This window comes from Ailuropoda melanoleuca, chromosome 2 (assembly GCF_002007445.2).
Source record: "Ailuropoda melanoleuca isolate Jingjing chromosome 2, ASM200744v2, whole genome shotgun sequence".
NCBI classification, from domain to species: Eukaryota; Metazoa; Chordata; class Mammalia; order Carnivora; family Ursidae; genus Ailuropoda; species Ailuropoda melanoleuca.
Genome location: NC_048219.1, coordinates 17268664 through 17285932, shown reverse-complemented (window position 1 = coordinate 17285932; position 17269 = coordinate 17268664). Strand labels below are relative to the sequence as shown.

Genomic DNA, 17269 nt, shown 5'->3' with positions numbered 1-17269 from the left:
CCACGCACACAAAAGGAAACTTACTCACATGGGGTACTGGTGTGTTTAGCCCACAAAGAGATGAAGAAATGAACATAAAAACCAACACGTTTGGCCATCCCCTTTCGGAGAGGTCCCTTACACATATTACCCTCCCACCTGAGGCAATGCCCACCATCCCTCCCTCACCTCCTCCTCCTCTCTTACTTCCTATAAACTCCAAATTCCTCCTCACTCCGTGAGGCAGAGCAATCGAATTCTCTCAAGCCCCCTTTCTCCCAAACTCAGCTCCAGAAACCCCTCTCAAAGCCCAGCGCCCTTTGCTCATGTGCCACGTGGGGTTGGACTTTCCTAGGTTCCAGACGGTTTTCTCCTTGACTATTTTAGCTGATCTTGTGGTTTTTCTCCCCCACACTGTGTACAGGACTGGTAAACAAAATGTCCTCCACAAATCACAACGAAAGCTAAGATTTATGAAGCACCTACTATGTGCTGACGCTAAGCTAAGTTCTTCCCATGCATCATCTAATCCAATCTCCACAAAACCCTGTAAGGGAGGGACTATCATTAACCCCTTTTACAGATGCGGAAACTGAGACAGTATCCAGTTTAAAGTGCCGGTGGTCGTAGTTAGTGACAGATTCCAAGCCACTTTACCAATAGTGCTTAAATGAATGAAAAGGAAACTTAGAGACTGGAAGAGAGGTGATGCTGGACAGGTGGGCTTTGGAAACTCTGGTATATAGGGGGCTGGTCGTTTCATGGAGGAGGTTACCCCCAGCGAGAGAAAGCCAGGCCATAGAGACTGCGGTGCTCCAAGGAGCTACAGTGAAGAAAAGGCAAGAGGAGGAGGAGGAGGGCCGGGCGGTGGAAGCCAGGGCAGGGAAGGCTTCAAGGAGGGAAGCCCCAGGGCAGCTCCCGGAGCAAGAGGGGCTTCAGTGCTTCGGGGGCACTGAAGAGGGACCAGGCCTCACTGGTGACCTCCAAGAGACTGACCCCCCAGCGGGGGCGGCAGCAGGGAGGTGAGAGGGAGATGAGGAGTTCGCAAGTGGGGCAAGGTCAGCGGAGTCAGCGGTGAAGCAAGAAGGAAGAGGTGGATGGCAGCATTCCCGGCATGGCTGATCCAGGAAAGGCTCTGGTGCGTTTTCAGACGGAAGAGGCCTGAGCGTCTGCGGAGTTCAGCGAGGTGGGTGGGGGCCTCTGCCACAAGGTCTGCGGGACCTAAGGCTCGCCCTCGGCCTGGGCCCTGGAGGAGAGAGGATGGACCCAGGCCAGGGCTCGGAGGCAGAAGAGGCTGAGGACGGGTCAAGCGATCGGGCGCGGGCTGCGGGTCAGGGCGAAGGTGCCGGGCCCCTGGAGGTCAGGCTGGAGGGGGACCTCGGACGGCCCTGTGCCTCCCCCCAGAGAAACGGGACCACGGTCCGAGTCCTGCGCCCCGGCCGCTCCTCGGCGGGCAGAGGGTGGGCACGGGCTGCGGGACGGAGCGGGGCGGAGNCCGGACGAGCGTGGACCCGGGCACCCGTCCTCCGCGCCCCGCCGCCCGCCATGGCCGCCGCGGCCGCCCCCCGCAGCCTCCTGCTGCTCCTCCAGGTGCTCGGGCTCGTCCTGGCGCAGATCGTAAGTCCCGGGCCGCCCCCGCGAGGGAGCCGGCGTGCGGCGAGTGGGGTCTGGGGTGCGGGACCCGGGAGGCTGGCGCAGGGCGCGGCCTGTCTCCCCGCTCGCCTGGCACCCTCCCTCCAGCTGGGCGCAGCCCCGGGGCGCAAGTCCCCTCGGTGGGTGCGCCCCGGGGGCGCGTCCCGGCGCCGCCAAAGGAGGCGGACGAGCCGGGAAGCCAGAGGGACCCTGTCCGGAGACGCTCGGCCCAGCCTGGGACAGGCAGCGTGGCCAGGGGCTGGCGCCCGGTCCTGGCAGCCCCGAGAGCCCAGGTGGCGGGGGAGACAATGGTGCCCATTCACGGGGCTCCGCAGCCTCCGCCTCGCCTCCTCTCAGGGGGCGCCGGCTCCAGCCAGACGCCGCTCCCCCCCGGCGGCTGCCCCTCCGCCCCGCTCCGGCTCCCGCGCCCCCGACGCGCTGCCGAGGGCCGCCGGAGGGCTGGGGGCCTATCGGGACGGGGGCGCGACGGGGCGGTGGCCGGGTGCCAGGCTGGCACCTCACTGCAGCCGAAGGGCGCGGGCACCTGGCGGGCGCGGGCCCCCTGCCTGGGTCGGGGCCGGCCGCCATAAGAGGACAACCCAAGGGAGGACGGAGGATCGGTGCTGGGAGAGCGGTGCTCCGAGGGGAAGGGAGAACAGGCTTCCCTTCCCTTCGCCCCCTCTCCCTGCGCCGCCCTCACCTTTCTTGCGGGTTTATCCGCACCTAGGGGGAGAGGGAGGGGTACCTACTCACATCTATACGTGTTGGTCATCTAACTATAATGGTACGAGCAGCCATCCATTGGCGCAGCTGTCTGCTGGGCAGCCCCTCGCCTACCATCTGTCATTCAGTCGTGCCTCCCCACCGCGGCACCGCGGTCCCGTGCAAGGAGGCGGGCGGACTCAGCCCGGAATCCTGGCTCCACTACGGACTCTCTGTAATCATTCCTCATCTTTCTGAGCCTATTTCCTCAACTGCAAACTGGGGCTCGTAATAGTGTCCGCCTCCCAGTTCTGAGCATTCCGCAAGATGAATTACGTAGTGGGGCACAGCGCGGTACACAGGTTTCTCGGGGAGGCTCGCCGCTGGGACGCCCGGCTCCCCGCACAGTCTGAGGGCTGCACCCCTGTGTGTGCTTTCAGAGAGGTCCGCCCGGAGAACCGGGGCCCCCGGGCCCCCCAGGGCCGCCGGGAGTGCCTGGATCTGACGGCATCGACGTGAGTCTCTAAGCTGGGACGAGGGGGAGGGAAGCTGCGGACAAAGGGGAACTTTGTGAGCCCGGCCGGGGACGGGAGCGCTGGTGGTGGGGTCTGTGCCTGGAGATGCAGCGCCCCCCTGTGGTCAGCAGGCGGCGCCGGCCTGCGCCACAAGGAGCCCCTTTGTTCTTCGAAAACCTCAAAGTAGCCCTGAGATGCAGAGCCCGTTATAACCGCCCGCGGACAAGGAGCTGCTGTTCGTCTGCCCGCCCAGCTCACAGCGATTCCTTATCCCCCACCTCTACTCTCCCGTCTTTTTTGGGATTGGAGACGCCTTAACCTCTCACCCTGCCCCCTGGCACGTCTGGATGCTTCTCCAGGGTGGCTTGGAAGCCTTGGTCAGACCGCTGACCCGCTGAAGCCAGACTCCTGTCTCTTCCTTTGCATTTTTTCTCCCTTATTTAGAACCAGCAGGCCTTGTTCCCTGGCCTCCCTAGCATGGGGACAGTTAAATGCCTCATTCAGGAGGCTCCCCCAGGAGGGCAGCCCCATGTTTACCCATCTGGACAGACTTCTATTCAACCTGGTGCCCCCACCCTCCAAACACAGGGCGCTGGGTCCCTGCCAGGCTCTCCGGCTGCTGCAGGCCCTGGACTGCCAGAAGGCCTCTCTGGGGCTGAATGTGACTCCATAGGCCCTGTCTGTCCTCCACCACGAGTCCTTTGTCGTTGGGGAGGAAGGTCCTTCCTGCCTTGGGAACAGATGGAATCTGCCCCCTTTCTAGGCCCTCTTGGTCCTTGTCCTTGCCCCAGTCTCTTCTTTTCCTGACCCCAATCCGAAAAAGAGCTACTGCCCGCCCGGGTCACCTCCCCTTCATGTTTTTCTGAAAGTCCTAAGTTTCTCCCACACTTGCCCAAGTCCAAGAGGCACCCACTCTCTGGGGTAACGTGGACCCGCAACCCTCTCTGTGGGTCTCGTAACAGGCACCTCAGCTACATCGGTGTGTCTCTAACCCTCTTGCATGCTGACAGCACCCTCTTTAGTCTGGCTGGGGCTCGTCTCAATCCACCTATGTTTGGGTTTTTGTTTTTGTTTTGTTTTGTTTTGAGGGAAAAGGAGCTACTTTCAAAACAAACAAACAAACGCAAGGCTGAGGGGACCCAGGGTGGAAGAGAAGAGAGCGAGGAGAGTGGCCTGTGGGGCCAGCCAGCCAGGGCCTGCATGTGCCCATCTGGGTTAGCTTGAGCCACGGGGTGCTGTCTGACCAACTTGTATCTTGCAGGGTGACAAGGGGCCCCCTGGGAAAGCTGGCCCACCGGTGAGTACTTTTCCTCTTTGACCTTTGACCTTTCCAGTTCTTGCCCTCCTCTGGCTAATATCTGCCCCACCTCTGTGTTTAAGGGACCTAAGGGAGAGCCTGGCAAAGCAGGGCCGGATGGGCCAGACGGGAAGCCTGGGATTGACGTGAGTACCCGAGTGTCTGCTAAAGCAGTTAGGGCTCAACTCACTGACTTCCAGAGCCCAGTTCTGCCATCTTCCCCTCTCTTCTGTTCAGAGCAGGGAAGCAGGATGGAGACTGTATAGCTATGAGTTCCCTTCACCTTCCTATGACTTGTGACCTCCCGGCCACCCCAGAAGCGTGAATCACGGACACATGGGGGTCCAAAGAGGGGTCTGTTCATCGGCCGCAGCCAGGATTTAGTCTCACATTTCTGGCCTCCAAGTAGCAGCCTGCATGCTGTGGATGGAGCGGTCCTTTCCTTCCCCCTTCCCTGCCTTACCCACCCCCTCACAGTCCCAGGAATAACTCAGGAGAGGAAGATTATTGGCTGATACCACAGAATTCCAAGGGGCCCAAGGTCATGGGATTCTGGACACAGCCAGGACCATTGGGACAGTTGTCTGATTGAGGAATACACTTGGGTCAATCACTAAAAGGGGAGGAAAAAGAGGTCCCATGAGTTGCCTTTGTCCTGCTGGCTCAAGAAGTATCATCGGGGCTATGAGCAGCTACCAGGGCCTCTCCAAATTTTCAACACCCTGCAAAGATTAAAAAGTGCATGGCTTTCCACTAGCACAGTGGTTCTTACATCTATGCAGAGAGGTGAACACGATTAACCCATTTTGCAGATGTGAACACTAAGGTTCAGAAAAAGTTGCCAAGGGCAGACAGCAAGAAAATGGCCCATCCAGACCTACCTCTAGGTCTACCAGGCTCCTAAACTGGGAGGTGTGAGTCCTGTGCAGACAAATCCTTGGGCCATGGTTTCTCATCTTTCAAAAGAGGGTAATCGTTCTGCCTGTGTGCCTCCCAGGGTTGCTGTGGGAACAGGGGAGGAGAAAGCAAGGTGTTGAGGCCCCTTGGCCTTCATGGAGCGGGGTGAAAGGCAGCTTGGGCCCACCCAGGAGAGACCTCAGGCCCTGGCTTGTCCCATGGTTCAGGGAGCAGGTTTGCCCTTCATTGATCTACCATCTCTTTCTTCCCCAGGGTCTAACTGGAGCCAAGGGGGAACCCGGCCCCGTGGGGATCCCTGGAGTCAAGGTAAGTGGCCTGGGGACTGGGCGTGGGCGGTCTGGGGGAGGGGCTGTAGTAGAGAGGAGCAGGTAACCGGAGACCCCAGCCTCTGAGCCTCTCCCATTGCTCTTCCAGGGCCAGCCCGGGCTCCCAGGTCCCCCTGGCCTGCCGGTGAGTGTAATCTGCAAGGGCTTCAAGGGACCCTTTGGTGGGGGGACCGGTGGGGGGGGACTTGCAAAAGGAGTCATGAACCCAATCTCCTTTCCTTCTGTTCCAGGGCCCTGGCTTTGCTGGACCTCCTGTAAGTCCTCCTGGGTGGGACAGGGCCCCTGGGACTCTTGGGGAAGGAGGAAACAGAAGGGCTTCCGGGGGACTAGCCATCTAGGGGAGGGGCCAGCATGCTGTGATGGTGTCAGGAATGGGAAGACGTGCAGAACTCTGGGCCAGGTCATGCTGGGCCTATCTGCTGGCTCGGGGATTCTCTGGCCCTTAAAGCCCTAAGTTGTCGGTCTCTCTGGGCTTGGTTGCAAAGGAGAAGTGGGAAAGGGGCCTCTGGGTACCAGTCCCTACCTGTGTGTCAGGGTGGGCTAACCCTCTGAGTCACCCTGGCCAGTGACACCTCTGCTCCTAGGGGCCACCTGGACCTGTCGGCCTCCCGGGTGAGATTGGAATCACAGGCCCCAAGGTGAGCCCCAGCCACCCCTTTCCTCACTCTGCCTCCTGCCCTTTACCTCCAAGCTGGCAAGCTGGGGAACCTCACCAGCAGTTCCTGAGCCTCCTTCTGGCCAGCAGGGAGCTCTTTTAGGTCTGGGGCAGAAACCCCTTCTGCTAAGCCCACTAGGCTATAGGTCTTTCAGGGAAACCAAGGACTGGGGCCATCCCAGATCTCAGAAGGCAACCTGGAGGACAGGGTGGGCGGGGCAGTAGCAGAGACTGGAGGAGGGGGCAGAGTGACCCTGGCAGAGCCGGATGGGAATATGATTTTGGCCCCTCTTGCTTCCAGGGGGATCCTGGACCAGAGGGACCATCGGGGCCCCCGGGGCCACCCGGCAAACCGGTAAGTGTCCTCAAACTTCCCACAGGGGTAAGGACGGGAGTCTTTGGCACAAGCCTGGGGTGGGAAAGGTTCGGGTGAGGCTCCATCTTCATATACCTCCTCTCAGGGCCGACCCGGAACTATCCAGGGCCTGGAAGGCAGCGCCGATTTCTTGGTAAGAGGTGGCCCTGGGGCGGGGCTAATGTGGGGAAGGGGTGGGTTCTCTCTGGAGGTAGAGTTGGGGATGGGGAGGGGCTGTGGCACAGAAGTTCAACCAAGTGGGGTGAGAGGAGGGTATGGGAGTTGGCAAGATGGAGAATCACTGCCCAGCTAGCCTGAGGCAGGCCGGTGACAACAGAACCCGGTGGGATTTTCTTTCCAGTGTCCAACCAACTGTCCAGCGGGGGTGAAAGGCCCCCCAGGGCTGCAGGGAGTGAAGGTAAGCTACCGGCCTACGTCTTTGGGGGGCAGAGCAGGTGGTTGGGAGGGGACCTCACATTTAGTTCCCTCCTTCCCTTCAGGGGCATCCTGGCAAACGTGGGGCTCTGGGAGATTCTGGCCGCCAGGGGAAGCCGGTAAGTATGTGGGAAGAAGGCCTTACAAGAGCCTCCCCTTCTTCATCCCTTCTCCTTCCCCTGTGGGTCTCTGGGGACCGAGCCTTGAGCTGAGAGGCAGGAGGCCCGTGTTCTAGGTCACTGTGTCCCCAGGCAAGTGCCTTCTCCTTGCTGGACCTCCATTTCCCCATCCATCTGTCACATGGGACTATATGGGTTTTAGGGTCCTTCCCGTCTGCTTTTTCTGGGAAGGGAATGGTATCTTCGGTTGTCTGTATGTTTGTCTCTTGATCTGCATGCCTGTCTGATCATTCATTCCTGCCCCATAGGGTCCCAAGGGAGATGTGGGTGCCTCTGGAGAGCAAGGCATCCCCGGACCACCGGTAAGGAACACTCCCCCTCAGGCCCTCCCCTCCTCATCCTGGGAAAGCTTAGTGGAGCCATTCCCTTGGTCTGGCCTCCAGCCTGTGAAAGAAACCCCTGTGTCCAGTTAGCGTGTCTCTGGGTGGGGAGAGGGCAGGTGAGTCTGTCAGAAACTGGGGGACAGGAACCAAGACTGTCAGCCAGAAGACACACCTGAGGCCCAGGCTTTGCCACTGTCCCCTGATTGACCCTGGGGAGTCCGTCCCCCATTCTGAGCCTCAGAGTCCCTCTCTGAGATAGGGACTATGCTGCCTGCCTCAGAGGGGCGCTGTGACAATCAGGGGTGCGGGTCAGAGAAGATATGATGAAGTGGGCCTTGAAATTGCCATTGCTGTCATTCTTCTGTCTTGACAGGGTCCCCAGGGCATCAGGGGCTACCCCGGCATGGAAGGGCCCAAAGGAGAGACGGTAAGTAAGACGGGAGTGGAGTGCAAGAGTTGTCATGACCAGCGCTCTGGCCTCTGCGGCTCAGCCAAGGACTGACTGTAACCCTTTCCTCTCCCCAGGGTCCTCCTGGGTACAAAGGCATGGTGGGCTCCATTGGTGCTGCCGGGTCACCAGTAAGTGTCCTCTTGCTCCTGCATACCTACCTCCTCCAGGCTGGAGCTCCTGGGGCTGCAAAGGGAGTGTGGCGCCCCCTGAGCCCATGTGATCTGGATTCCTGTTTGTCCTTCTTGCCAGGGTGAGGAAGGTCCACGGGGGCCACCAGGCCGAGCTGGGGAGAAGGGTGATGTGGTAAGTCCAGTGAGGGCCCCTGGAGAGTACTGGGCGGGACTCAGCTCCCCCTCCCCCAGGGCTCATGAGCGGATGTGTGCATTACTCTGTGTGTCTCTGTGACTGCATGTGTGTGAGTATGTGCTATTCTGTGTCTGTGTGGATGCATGGGTGTGTATGCGTGTGTTACTCTGTGTCTGTGGGTGAGTGACTGGTGCCCAGTCACCCCACCAGCCCCCACTCCTGCAAGCCCAGCCGGTGCTGATCAAATTCAATTTGGGAGAAGCCACGGGATCCAGTCCCAGGCTTGCTGTGGCCAGACAATGAAATTCCAGCAAGTCAGCCATGGGGCTAATGGGATTTGGTCCACACCCCAATTCTCTTAACTTTTTTTTTAATTAATAGACTTTATTTTTGAGCGGTTTTGAGTTTATAGAAAAATTGAGCAGAAAGTAAACTTTTTAAAATTATGTACATTTTTAAACATACATAAAAGTAGAGAGAATTATATAATGAACCTCTATATACGTCTCCCCAGATCGATATTTTGCCACACTCAATCCACCACTCGGTTGCTCATATTTTCAAGCAAATTCCTTAATATCATGTCTTTTCACCCCAAAATATGTCTGTATGCCTCTCTTAAAAATAGGGCCTTTTCCTCACATGATCACAGTATCATTCATTATCATGCCAACAAAATTATCAATGATTCCTTAATATCAGCAAATAGCCAGTCTGTGTTCCGTGTTTCCCAGTTATCTCAAAAATGTCTCTTCGGGGTTCTTGTTCAAATCAAGACCCAAACAAAGCCCACACATTGTATTTAGTTGTGGCGCTCAGAGAGCAGATGAGGGGGGTCTCAGTGAGTCCTGGCTCCTTCCCCTGTACTGCTCAGCCCAGCCAGGCCCCTCAGCTCGGCGCTGACCTCTACTCCCTCCCAGGCCCCCCTCCTCCAGCCCCTGCACAGTGTGGCCTGTGCCAAGAGGGATCCTGGGACCCGGAGGTCACTGTTCTCAGCTGTTCCCCTCTCTGAACAGGCAGGCATGGGTTCAGCATCCTGAAGGTGACCTCATTTCTATCTACTTGCAGGGCAGCCAAGGTGTTCGAGGACCCCAGGGAATAACAGGCCCGAAGGGAGCAACCGTAAGTGGCCCGGGTCTACCCAGACAGAGAGAGGGGTCAACCCTGTCCAAGCTCCTAGAGGACAAGGAGCCTGGGATTCTAGACTGAACTCTGTTGAAGGCGGGCTGCTCTGTGACCTTGGGAAATGCCCTCTTGCTATGCCTTAGTTCTTTCACCCGTAAATATGGCACATGGCAATGCAGAAGAGATTTGGGGAAGCTTGCGGCCATCTGGGACACCTGTCATCCACACAGAAGAAAGACTGTGGTCCATCCCCCCAAATCCTTTTCCTATTTCTGCTCCCCTCTCCCAGTTGGCTGGTGGGGGTTCTCGAGATAACCAGAACCACTTCCAACCTGCACACTGCAGCTGTCACAGAGGGACATGGGTGGGTGGCCTGACCCCAGGTATCTCCCTACTGAGTCTCCCTTCAACTTTCCCTCTGAGCAGGGCCCCCCAGGCATCGACGGCAAGGACGGGACCCCAGGCATACCTGGCATGAAGGTAGGAGTGGGGACCTCTGGCGGGTTGGGGAGGGTCAGGGCCCCTCCCACCTCAGGCCCTGAGTCTTATCACGCTGATCCCCGAGGCCTAGGAGCCTGGGATCCTCAAGTGTGTCCCTGACACATCCCTGCTCACCTCTGGGCCTGTTTCCCTACTTGCACTTGGGTGGAAGCTGTGGACGCTCTAGCTGGAGCTTTCACTTGTGCCTCTGGTTCTCTGTCTCTCGCAGGGCAGTGCAGGACAGGCGGGGAGGCCAGGAAACCAAGGCCACCAGGGCCTAGCGGTGAGTATGGGGTGGAGTCCTGGGGGCTGCCTCATGGGCAAATTGCTTCTCCTCCTCAGTGTTGCCCACTTCCCCATGGTGCCATGAGTGGCTGATGAGGCAGAAATCCACACACCCAGGGTCCTTGCTCTAGTCTATGTCCCCACCCAGCCCAGGCCTCATCACCACCTCTGTGGCCTCTGGCCTGGCTTAGGCCTCATCATTTGGACAGTTGCTCCAGCCTTCTCTTTGACCATTCCAGTTGCCATGGCTGGGCCTCCTGTGGCCTCCTGTGGTTCAGCTCCCACAGCCAGGGCTGAAGAAGGGAGGGGATCTGGATTGGGGGTGGGAGGTAAAGCAGCCAGTGGGCTCCCCAATGCCAGGGTAGAAACTGATACCAACTTCTTTCCCCAGGGTGTGCCGGGCCAGCCTGGGACAAAAGGAGGCCCAGGAGACAAGGTAAGGTGACTCCAAGCTGGGGAAAGAATTGGCTTCATGGGAGCAAGGGAGCCTGCGGGCAGGGTTCAGGGGCATGGCTAAAAGACTGCAAGGCCCGGGCCTCACCCCAGACTCAAGGACGTGGCCTGGACACAAGTCCCTCAGGCCTAACCACCTCCCTTCTGCCACTTCCCCCCACCCTCTGTGCAGACAGGATGGCAGGGCTCCCAATCCAGAGGGCCTGACCAAGAACATCTTTTCCCCAGGTCATGTGATTCTAGATTCTGTTTAGGGTTCATGAGGCTTCTCCAAGGTCAAGGGCTTGACGGTCCCCACCCCCCCCACCCCCCCGACTCATCTTAAATCTGTGTTTTCCTGCAGGGTGAACCAGGCCAGCAGGGCCTCCCTGGATTCTCTGGTCCTCCTGGGAAGGAAGTAAGTGCTCTTCCCCTGACACAAGCTCTTGCATTGGTTCCCCTCCCAGGCCTGAAGCCCTAGTTTGGGGGGGTGCCCTGGATGCCAGTCTGGGCTGTGTCACTGACCCACTGACTCAGGGACACTCCCTTTTCCTCTCTGGGTCCTTGTTTCTCTACGTGCAATGCAGTGATGGTGGGCATTGGCTCTGTCCTGTATGGGCATGACCTCCTCAGATAGCCAAGCTCACTGGGGCTAAGAATCCAGCAGAGTCATTCATTCATTCATTCATTCCATAAACATTCACCAAATACCTGCAATGTGTTAAATGCTGAGATAGTCTCCTACTCAGACAGAACTTAGAGTTTAGTGGAGAAGACAGATCTTGAACATATGATCACATGATGGCTAACTACAACTGTGTGGGGTCCTACTGAAGGAAAAGTACAGGGACCCAAAGAACAGGGGATAAGGGAAGGCTTCCCTGAGGAAGGGAGTTAGCTGAGACCCAGGGTGGGTAGGGGTTAGCCAGGTGTGGAAGGGAGGGGTCCAACAAAGCCTACTGCTTACTCCCAATTTCCGTCCCCCAGGGAGAGCCAGGACCTCAAGGAGAAATCGGACCCCGAGGCATCCTAGGGCAGAAGGTAACAGTGGTTCCCCCTCCCCCAGGGGCCCTGGCAGCAGCTGGCACTACTGCACCCAGGATCTGGGTCCCATCATCTGGGTCCCATCAATGGCTCCAGCGCCCGCCTAGTCCAGCCCAGCCCGTTTGAGGCCTTCCCAGCAAGGGCCCCAGTCTGCTGCTGGTCTGTGAAGTGGAGCAAGGGACCTCCACGCTGGGACAGGAGGAATGGAGGGCATCCTGACCAGCAGGGGCGGGGGGCTGGAGAGGGGGCTGAGGAGGGGGTGCCCCAGCTGATTGTCGGTGGGTCATCCTCTCTTTCTGTTTCAGGGTGACCAGGGTGAGAGGGGACCAGTGGGGCAGCCAGGCCCTCAAGGACGGCAGGTTAGTGGAGGCCAGCTGTGAGGGGCAGTAGAGAGCAAGTCTGGGCACCTCATTTGATTTACTGCTCTGGGTTCTTTTCTCCTCAGGGCCCCAAGGGGGAGCAGGGGCCCCCCGGAATTCCAGGGCCCCAAGGCTTGCCAGGCATCAAGGGAGACAAGGTACCAAATGGGGTTGGAAAATACTGTAAAAGAGGCCCCAAGACCTGCGGGGTGGAGGGATGGATGGACCTCAGTTAGGTCCTTCCTGAGCGCTCCAGGTCTTCCTGGAAAAAGTAATGGGGCGGGTCCCCCGCGGCCCTGGGGGGCGAGGCGGAGCTGCAGATGGGTGTGGCCAGGACCCAGGGGTGGTCGTGCGGGACCCCGTGGACCCAACCGTCCCCGGAGAGGGGAACTCACCAAGTTCCTGATCCCGGCTTGCTGCAGGGCTCCCCGGGGAAGACCGGACCCCGCGGCAGCGTGGTGAGTACCAGCGCCTCCCCTTCCCCGGGTCCCAGGCGGCGGCGGCAGCGGCCGGTGGGGGTCCGCAGGTGCGCTGACTCGCTGTGCTTCATTTGCAGGGCGACCCGGGGGTGGCCGGCCTCCGGGGAGAGAAAGGCGAGAAGGTGAGTGGGCTGCGCGGGGGCGACCGGCGGGGCGGCGGGCGGACCCGGGGGCTTCGGAGGGTCGTGACCGAGCTGCCGTGTACCTGCAGGGCGAGTCTGGCGAGCCGGGGCCCAAGGGGCAGGTGAGTCCAGCCGCTGCGACGCCGCCTTCTTCCTGTCCCGCCACCCCCTGCCCTGGGCACTGACCGGGACGGCCGCCATCCGGGCCTCCTCCTCTAACCACCCCCACCCACCGTCCCCCTGCACCCCCACCTTCTCCCACCACCTCCACTCTCCACCTCCGCCCCTCCTCCCGCCCCGCGCGGTCTTGCTCTCACCCCTGCTCTGCACCGCCCCTCGCCCCCGCAGCAAGGAGTCCGCGGAGAACCCGGCTACCCGGGCCCCAGCGGAGATGCGGGCGCCCCGGGGGTGCAGGGCTACCCCGGGCCCCCCGGTCCTCGAGGACTGGCTGGAGACCGAGGCGTGCCGGGACTGCCCGGGAGACAGGGCGTGGCGGTGAGTCCCCCCCACCAGTCGGGAGTCTCCCGCGAGGAAATCCCTCCGCGGTGCTGCTGATGCCCCAAAGGCTGGGAGTTCCCGGAGCCAGCTGGCTTCCCGGGGGCTGGTTCAGGCCCCACAGCGGACGGGCTGGGGGTGGGCGCGGCAGGACCGATTTCAGTCAGATCTGCATATACTTCCGGGAGGGGAGGGAAGGGGGGCCAGCCAGGGGCTTCTTCCTGGAAGGCCTCGTCTGCCTGCAGGGCCGAGACGCCAGTGACCAGCACATCGTGACCGTGATGATGAAGATGATGCAAGGTGAGGGCGGGGCAGCAACCCCTCCCCCTCCCAGTCCAAGTCGGCGCCGTGCCACCCTTCAGGAGCTTCTCCAGGTGGCCTTGCCCGAGGGGCTGCAGGCCTGGGCGCTCCTGCCAGCTCTGCTTCCGAGAGGCGGGGGGGCCTACGTACAGCTCCGCCCTCGCTGGATCTTCGGTTTGCGCAGACCGCGGAGGAAGGGGCGATTAAACATGCAACTTTAGCGGCTGCACACCCAGGGCTGGGCCGTGGGGACGCTCTGCCTTCCCGTTTTACCGAGCTGACCCCCATCTCAGAGACCTCTCATCTCCCTCCCTTCCTCCAGAGCAACTGGCAGAGGTCGCTGTGAGTGCCAAGCGGGAGGCCCTGGGTGCAGTCGGGATGGTGGGTCCTCCAGGACCCCCTGGGCCTCCCGGGTACCCAGGCAAGCAGGGACCCCATGGGCACCCTGGCCCTCGGGGAGTTCCTGGCATCGTGGGAGCCGTGGGTCAGATTGGCAACACAGGGCCCCAGGGTGAGTGCTGTTCTGTGGTGGGGGTGGGGGCTAGGCTACCGGGACGCGCCAAGGCCAGGCCCGGGTTGGGTTATGGGGTATGTGGGCGGATGGCTCCGCCCCGTTTTCTCTTTCATCATCCCCCCTCTCAGGATGAAGTACACTTTCCCCCATTCCCTCAGCAAAGTTTTCCAGAAGTCGTATGTGACTCCTGTGCTTGCCTTCTCAGTAGCAAATTGATGGAAATGAATGTATTATTTTATAACTTGGGTTTTTTTTGGCGGGTGGGTTGTTTTTGTTATAAATTTGCTTAGTGGTGCTCCATAAACATCTTTCCCGAGGCAGGTTAGCAAAGTAGAAAAGCGTGCAAACTGGAGAGTCACAAGACAGCTAGCTGTCTGTCCAGACTCCGCTTTCTCCTTGTAGACTTGGACAACTTACCCGATAATCTCCCTGGGCCTTAGATTTATCGCCTGTAAACTGGGGGATGTTAATAACAACCACCTCAGAGCATTGTCCTGAGGATTACATGTGGAGGTAACTTATGTAGAGTTGGCACATAGTAAATGCTAGCTATGATTATTGTTAGACGCTTTCCATCCTGTCTGGACCTTCCTTTATTTAACCAGTTCTGCAGACATTTCCAACTTTGTCCTAGTATAAACTAGCAGAAAACAGGAATAATTGCTGTGTGTGAAAACAGAAATGAAATAGCAACCAAAGAAGAAAAAACATTCTCCAGTTCTGAAACACGATAGCTTCTTTCTTTCTCTGCAGGAAAACGTGGAGAAAAGGGTGACCAGGGAGAGATGGGACGCGGGCACCCCGGGATGCCTGGGCCCCCGGGGATCCCAGGTGAGACCTGGGCCCTGCCCAGCAGCCCTGCCCCTCAGATCTGGGGCTCATGACTGCAGACACCTGGGTCTCTGATGTGGAGGCCTCCTGCGCAGCCCTCTCAGGCCCACGGATCCAGCCTTGGCCTCCCCTTTGGAGCACCGGGTGGGGTCTGGCTGGGAACTGGACAGCTGAGACGCTGAGGACTTCCTGGCTTGCACCAAAATCTGCTTCAAGCAGGAAAGTGAGGAGGCATTTGCTCCCCAACTCACTGATTGGGAGTTGGAAGTGATAGTGCCATGCGACTCACTCTAGAACCTGTGTCTGGGGCAGTCTCTTCAGGGCCTCACTCGATCTCATCCAGCCCCCCACCTCCCTGGAAAACAGAACTTAGAATCCTACAGCTGACACAGAAGGCCCTGATGTCTTGGTCTTCTCCCTTTCACAGGACTCCCTGGCCGGCCCGGCCAGGCAATCAACGGCAAGGATGGAGCTCGAGGGTCCCCAGGGGCCCCGGGAGAAGCAGGCCGACCAGGCCTGCCAGGCCCCGTGGGGCTGCCAGGCTTTTGTGAGCCTGCGGCCTGCCTTGGAGCCTCAGCCTACGCCTCTGCACGCCTCACGGAGCCTGGATCCATCAAAGGGCCATGAGCATGAGGCCAGGACAGAGCCTGGCGGGCATCCTGGGGGGAAAGGACTAGGTTCCCTCTGGGTGGACATGCATCCCATCCCTCAGACCAGGAAGCCAGCTTTCCCAGGACCTTCCATCTGGGACCCTGGAGTCCTGAGGAAAAGGAAATTCTAAAATATGGGGGAAGGGAAGGGAGGGCATTGGAATGAAAAGGTTGAGGCCAACAGGGCAAGTGTGACTGGAGAGTCCCAGCTCCGAAGAGATGGGTGGCTTTCCTTCCGACAGCATGACTCAGAAGTTACCAAAACAAATGTCTCCCTAATCTATGCCATCCTCCAGTGGCCATCCTCTTTAGGGCAGGTGGACTAAGGTCTCTGCCGGTCCCTGATCCCACCTTTCTCCCCTGGACTTGCTCGGTGACTACTGGCGGGGGACTACCCCGAGGTAGCCGTCCTAGAGCTAGCCCCACTACTTTCCCCCTGCCTCCCTCCCATCTGAGTATTTAAACACCCTTCCCCCTTCTCTTCCTGGCATGACCCCCTCCCAGCCACCCCGAGATCCACCTTTCTGTAAATAAAAGCCCCTGACTTGGGTACAAACGAGGGTGGGAGTTGCTGGGCTTCCTTCCTGGTGGACTGGGGGCGGGAGGTTGTTGCTGGGCCACCACTGTCTGGGCAGGATGGTCAGGGGCTCCTCAAGGGGAGGCATGTGCCTTCCTCTGGGCATACCCTAAATTGTGAGCGTGAGGACAGCATGGTACATTTGAGTTACGTCTGTGGAAGAACCTGGGGTGGAGTCAGGATGGTGACCTGCTGTGTAACTTAAGGCAAATCCCTTCACAGCCTTTGTGTGGCTACAGCAGGGACTCGGCCGTGCCCACAGGACACACCCAGTGTCTTGCCAGGGCCCAGCACACAGAAGGTCCTCTAGAGACCCAGTACCCACTCTATGCCCTGGAGCGGGAGCTGGTCGAGCAAGACTGAAAGACTTGCTTCTTGCCTTCAGGGGTTCGCAGGTCTATGGGACCTGGATGATGAGAGCAGAAGTGACGTGCATTCACGCCGCTTTCGCTTGGGACGTCCAGGGGAGACAGATCTGATCTGTACCCCGGGCGCTCTCCCAGCCGCACAGCTGTGTAGGCCAGCAAAGCTGCTCCAAGCAGCAGGAGCTGCAGGAAGGCATGCCAGGTACATCGGACCCACGCAAGCTTCGGAGCTTTTGATCTTCAGGGAGTGACCAATCCCTGTGCTGTTATTGATTTGGGCATTTGTTCCCAAACGAAGCGTTCTGCTGGCCCCAGCCCCTCCTGAAGGCACAGGACTCCAGTCTGAGATCTAAGCATTTGCTAAAGTCTGGGCCCTCCTACACCTCACCCTAAACTTGGCACTAGGTCCCAACCCAAGCTGGATACCCTCTTCCTCCGACCAGCAGGGAAGAGAACTCTCACTAGCCCACCCCCAGTCGTCCCTCCCCTGCCCCACCACACACGCACACATGCACATACACACTAGTGATGTCTCAGTCCCCTTATCCCCACTGAGGGACAAACAGGAAAGATAAGGGGAGGGTAGTCCCGAGGGCCACAGAGGTGGCTTCACCCTCGATGCTTTGACAAATCCTGTATCACAGCATCCCAGCCCCCCCTGCCCAGGCCTCCCCCAGGAGGCCCCACTTCTGCTGTGACTACTGGAGCAGGCTCAGGGATGAGGGGAAGAGGCTGGGAGCAGCAGGGAGGCGGTTCGTACCTGAAGGGAAGGGGGGACCTCCTTCCTAGGCCCAGTCACTGCTCTGCGGGAAGCCTTGGGCTTAGAGAGCCAGTGTACGCCTTGAGGTTTCCGCACGTGCTGGCCCTGGGCTTTCCACGTGCCTCTCCGCAACTTCTCAGAGACCAGGTCTACTGTAGGACTTCCATCACCATTGGAGGACGATTTTGAATCTTAGGCAGAGTCACCCCTCATTCCTATGACTCAGACATCTGAAAGGGGGCTGCTGATTCCTAGGCACGAGTGCCTGGCAGCCTTCCTAAGATGCCTGGAGGCTGAATTTCACCAAGGAAAATCCCATGTTCTCAGTCTGCTGCACAAGACTCTCCTAAGCCTCTCCGGCCTCACGTCTACACCGCA

General features: G+C 59.2%; 1 protein-coding gene across 2 annotated transcripts; it reads left to right on the top strand.

The window, feature by feature from the left end:
- The first annotated feature begins 1464 nt into the window (after nucleotides 1-1464).
- COL9A2 (collagen type IX alpha 2 chain) lies at nucleotides 1465-15745 on the top strand. Of its 2 annotated transcripts, XM_034650026.1 has the most exons (32): nucleotides 1465-1596; nucleotides 2754-2828; nucleotides 4090-4125; nucleotides 4209-4271; nucleotides 5296-5349; nucleotides 5458-5493; nucleotides 5600-5623; nucleotides 5954-6007; nucleotides 6326-6379; nucleotides 6486-6533; nucleotides 6741-6797; nucleotides 6880-6933; nucleotides 7242-7295; nucleotides 7690-7743; nucleotides 7842-7895; nucleotides 8017-8070; nucleotides 9142-9195; nucleotides 9625-9678; nucleotides 9908-9961; nucleotides 10355-10399; nucleotides 10760-10813; nucleotides 11383-11436; nucleotides 11745-11798; nucleotides 11885-11956; nucleotides 12221-12256; nucleotides 12355-12399; nucleotides 12489-12521; nucleotides 12748-12894; nucleotides 13140-13194; nucleotides 13517-13705; nucleotides 14462-14539; nucleotides 14967-15745. In XM_034650026.1, the coding sequence occupies exons 1-32, from the start codon at nucleotides 1525-1527 to the stop codon at nucleotides 15164-15166; spliced, it is 2067 nt and encodes a 688-aa protein (XP_034505917.1). In that variant the 5' UTR covers nucleotides 1465-1524; the 3' UTR covers nucleotides 15167-15745. The 2 variants fall into 2 exon arrangements, with proteins under 2 accessions (XP_034505917.1, XP_034505918.1); XM_034650027.1 differs by lacking the exon at nucleotides 13517-13705.
- Nucleotides 15746-17269: the final 1524 nt, after the last annotated feature.

Bases quoted from the DNA above. Each gene is read 5' to 3' on its own strand.
- COL9A2 (XM_034650026.1), top strand. From the start codon at position 1,525: ATGGCCGCCGCGGCCGCCCCCCGCAGCCTCCTGCTGCTCCTCCAGGTG. The intron at 2,829-4,089 runs GTGAGTCTCTAA...TGTATCTTGCAG, and splicing joins CTGGATCTGACGGCATCGAC to GGTGACAAGGGGCCCCCTGG. The intron at 5,624-5,953 runs GTAAGTCCTCCT...CTCTGCTCCTAG, and splicing joins CTGGCTTTGCTGGACCTCCT to GGGCCACCTGGACCTGTCGG.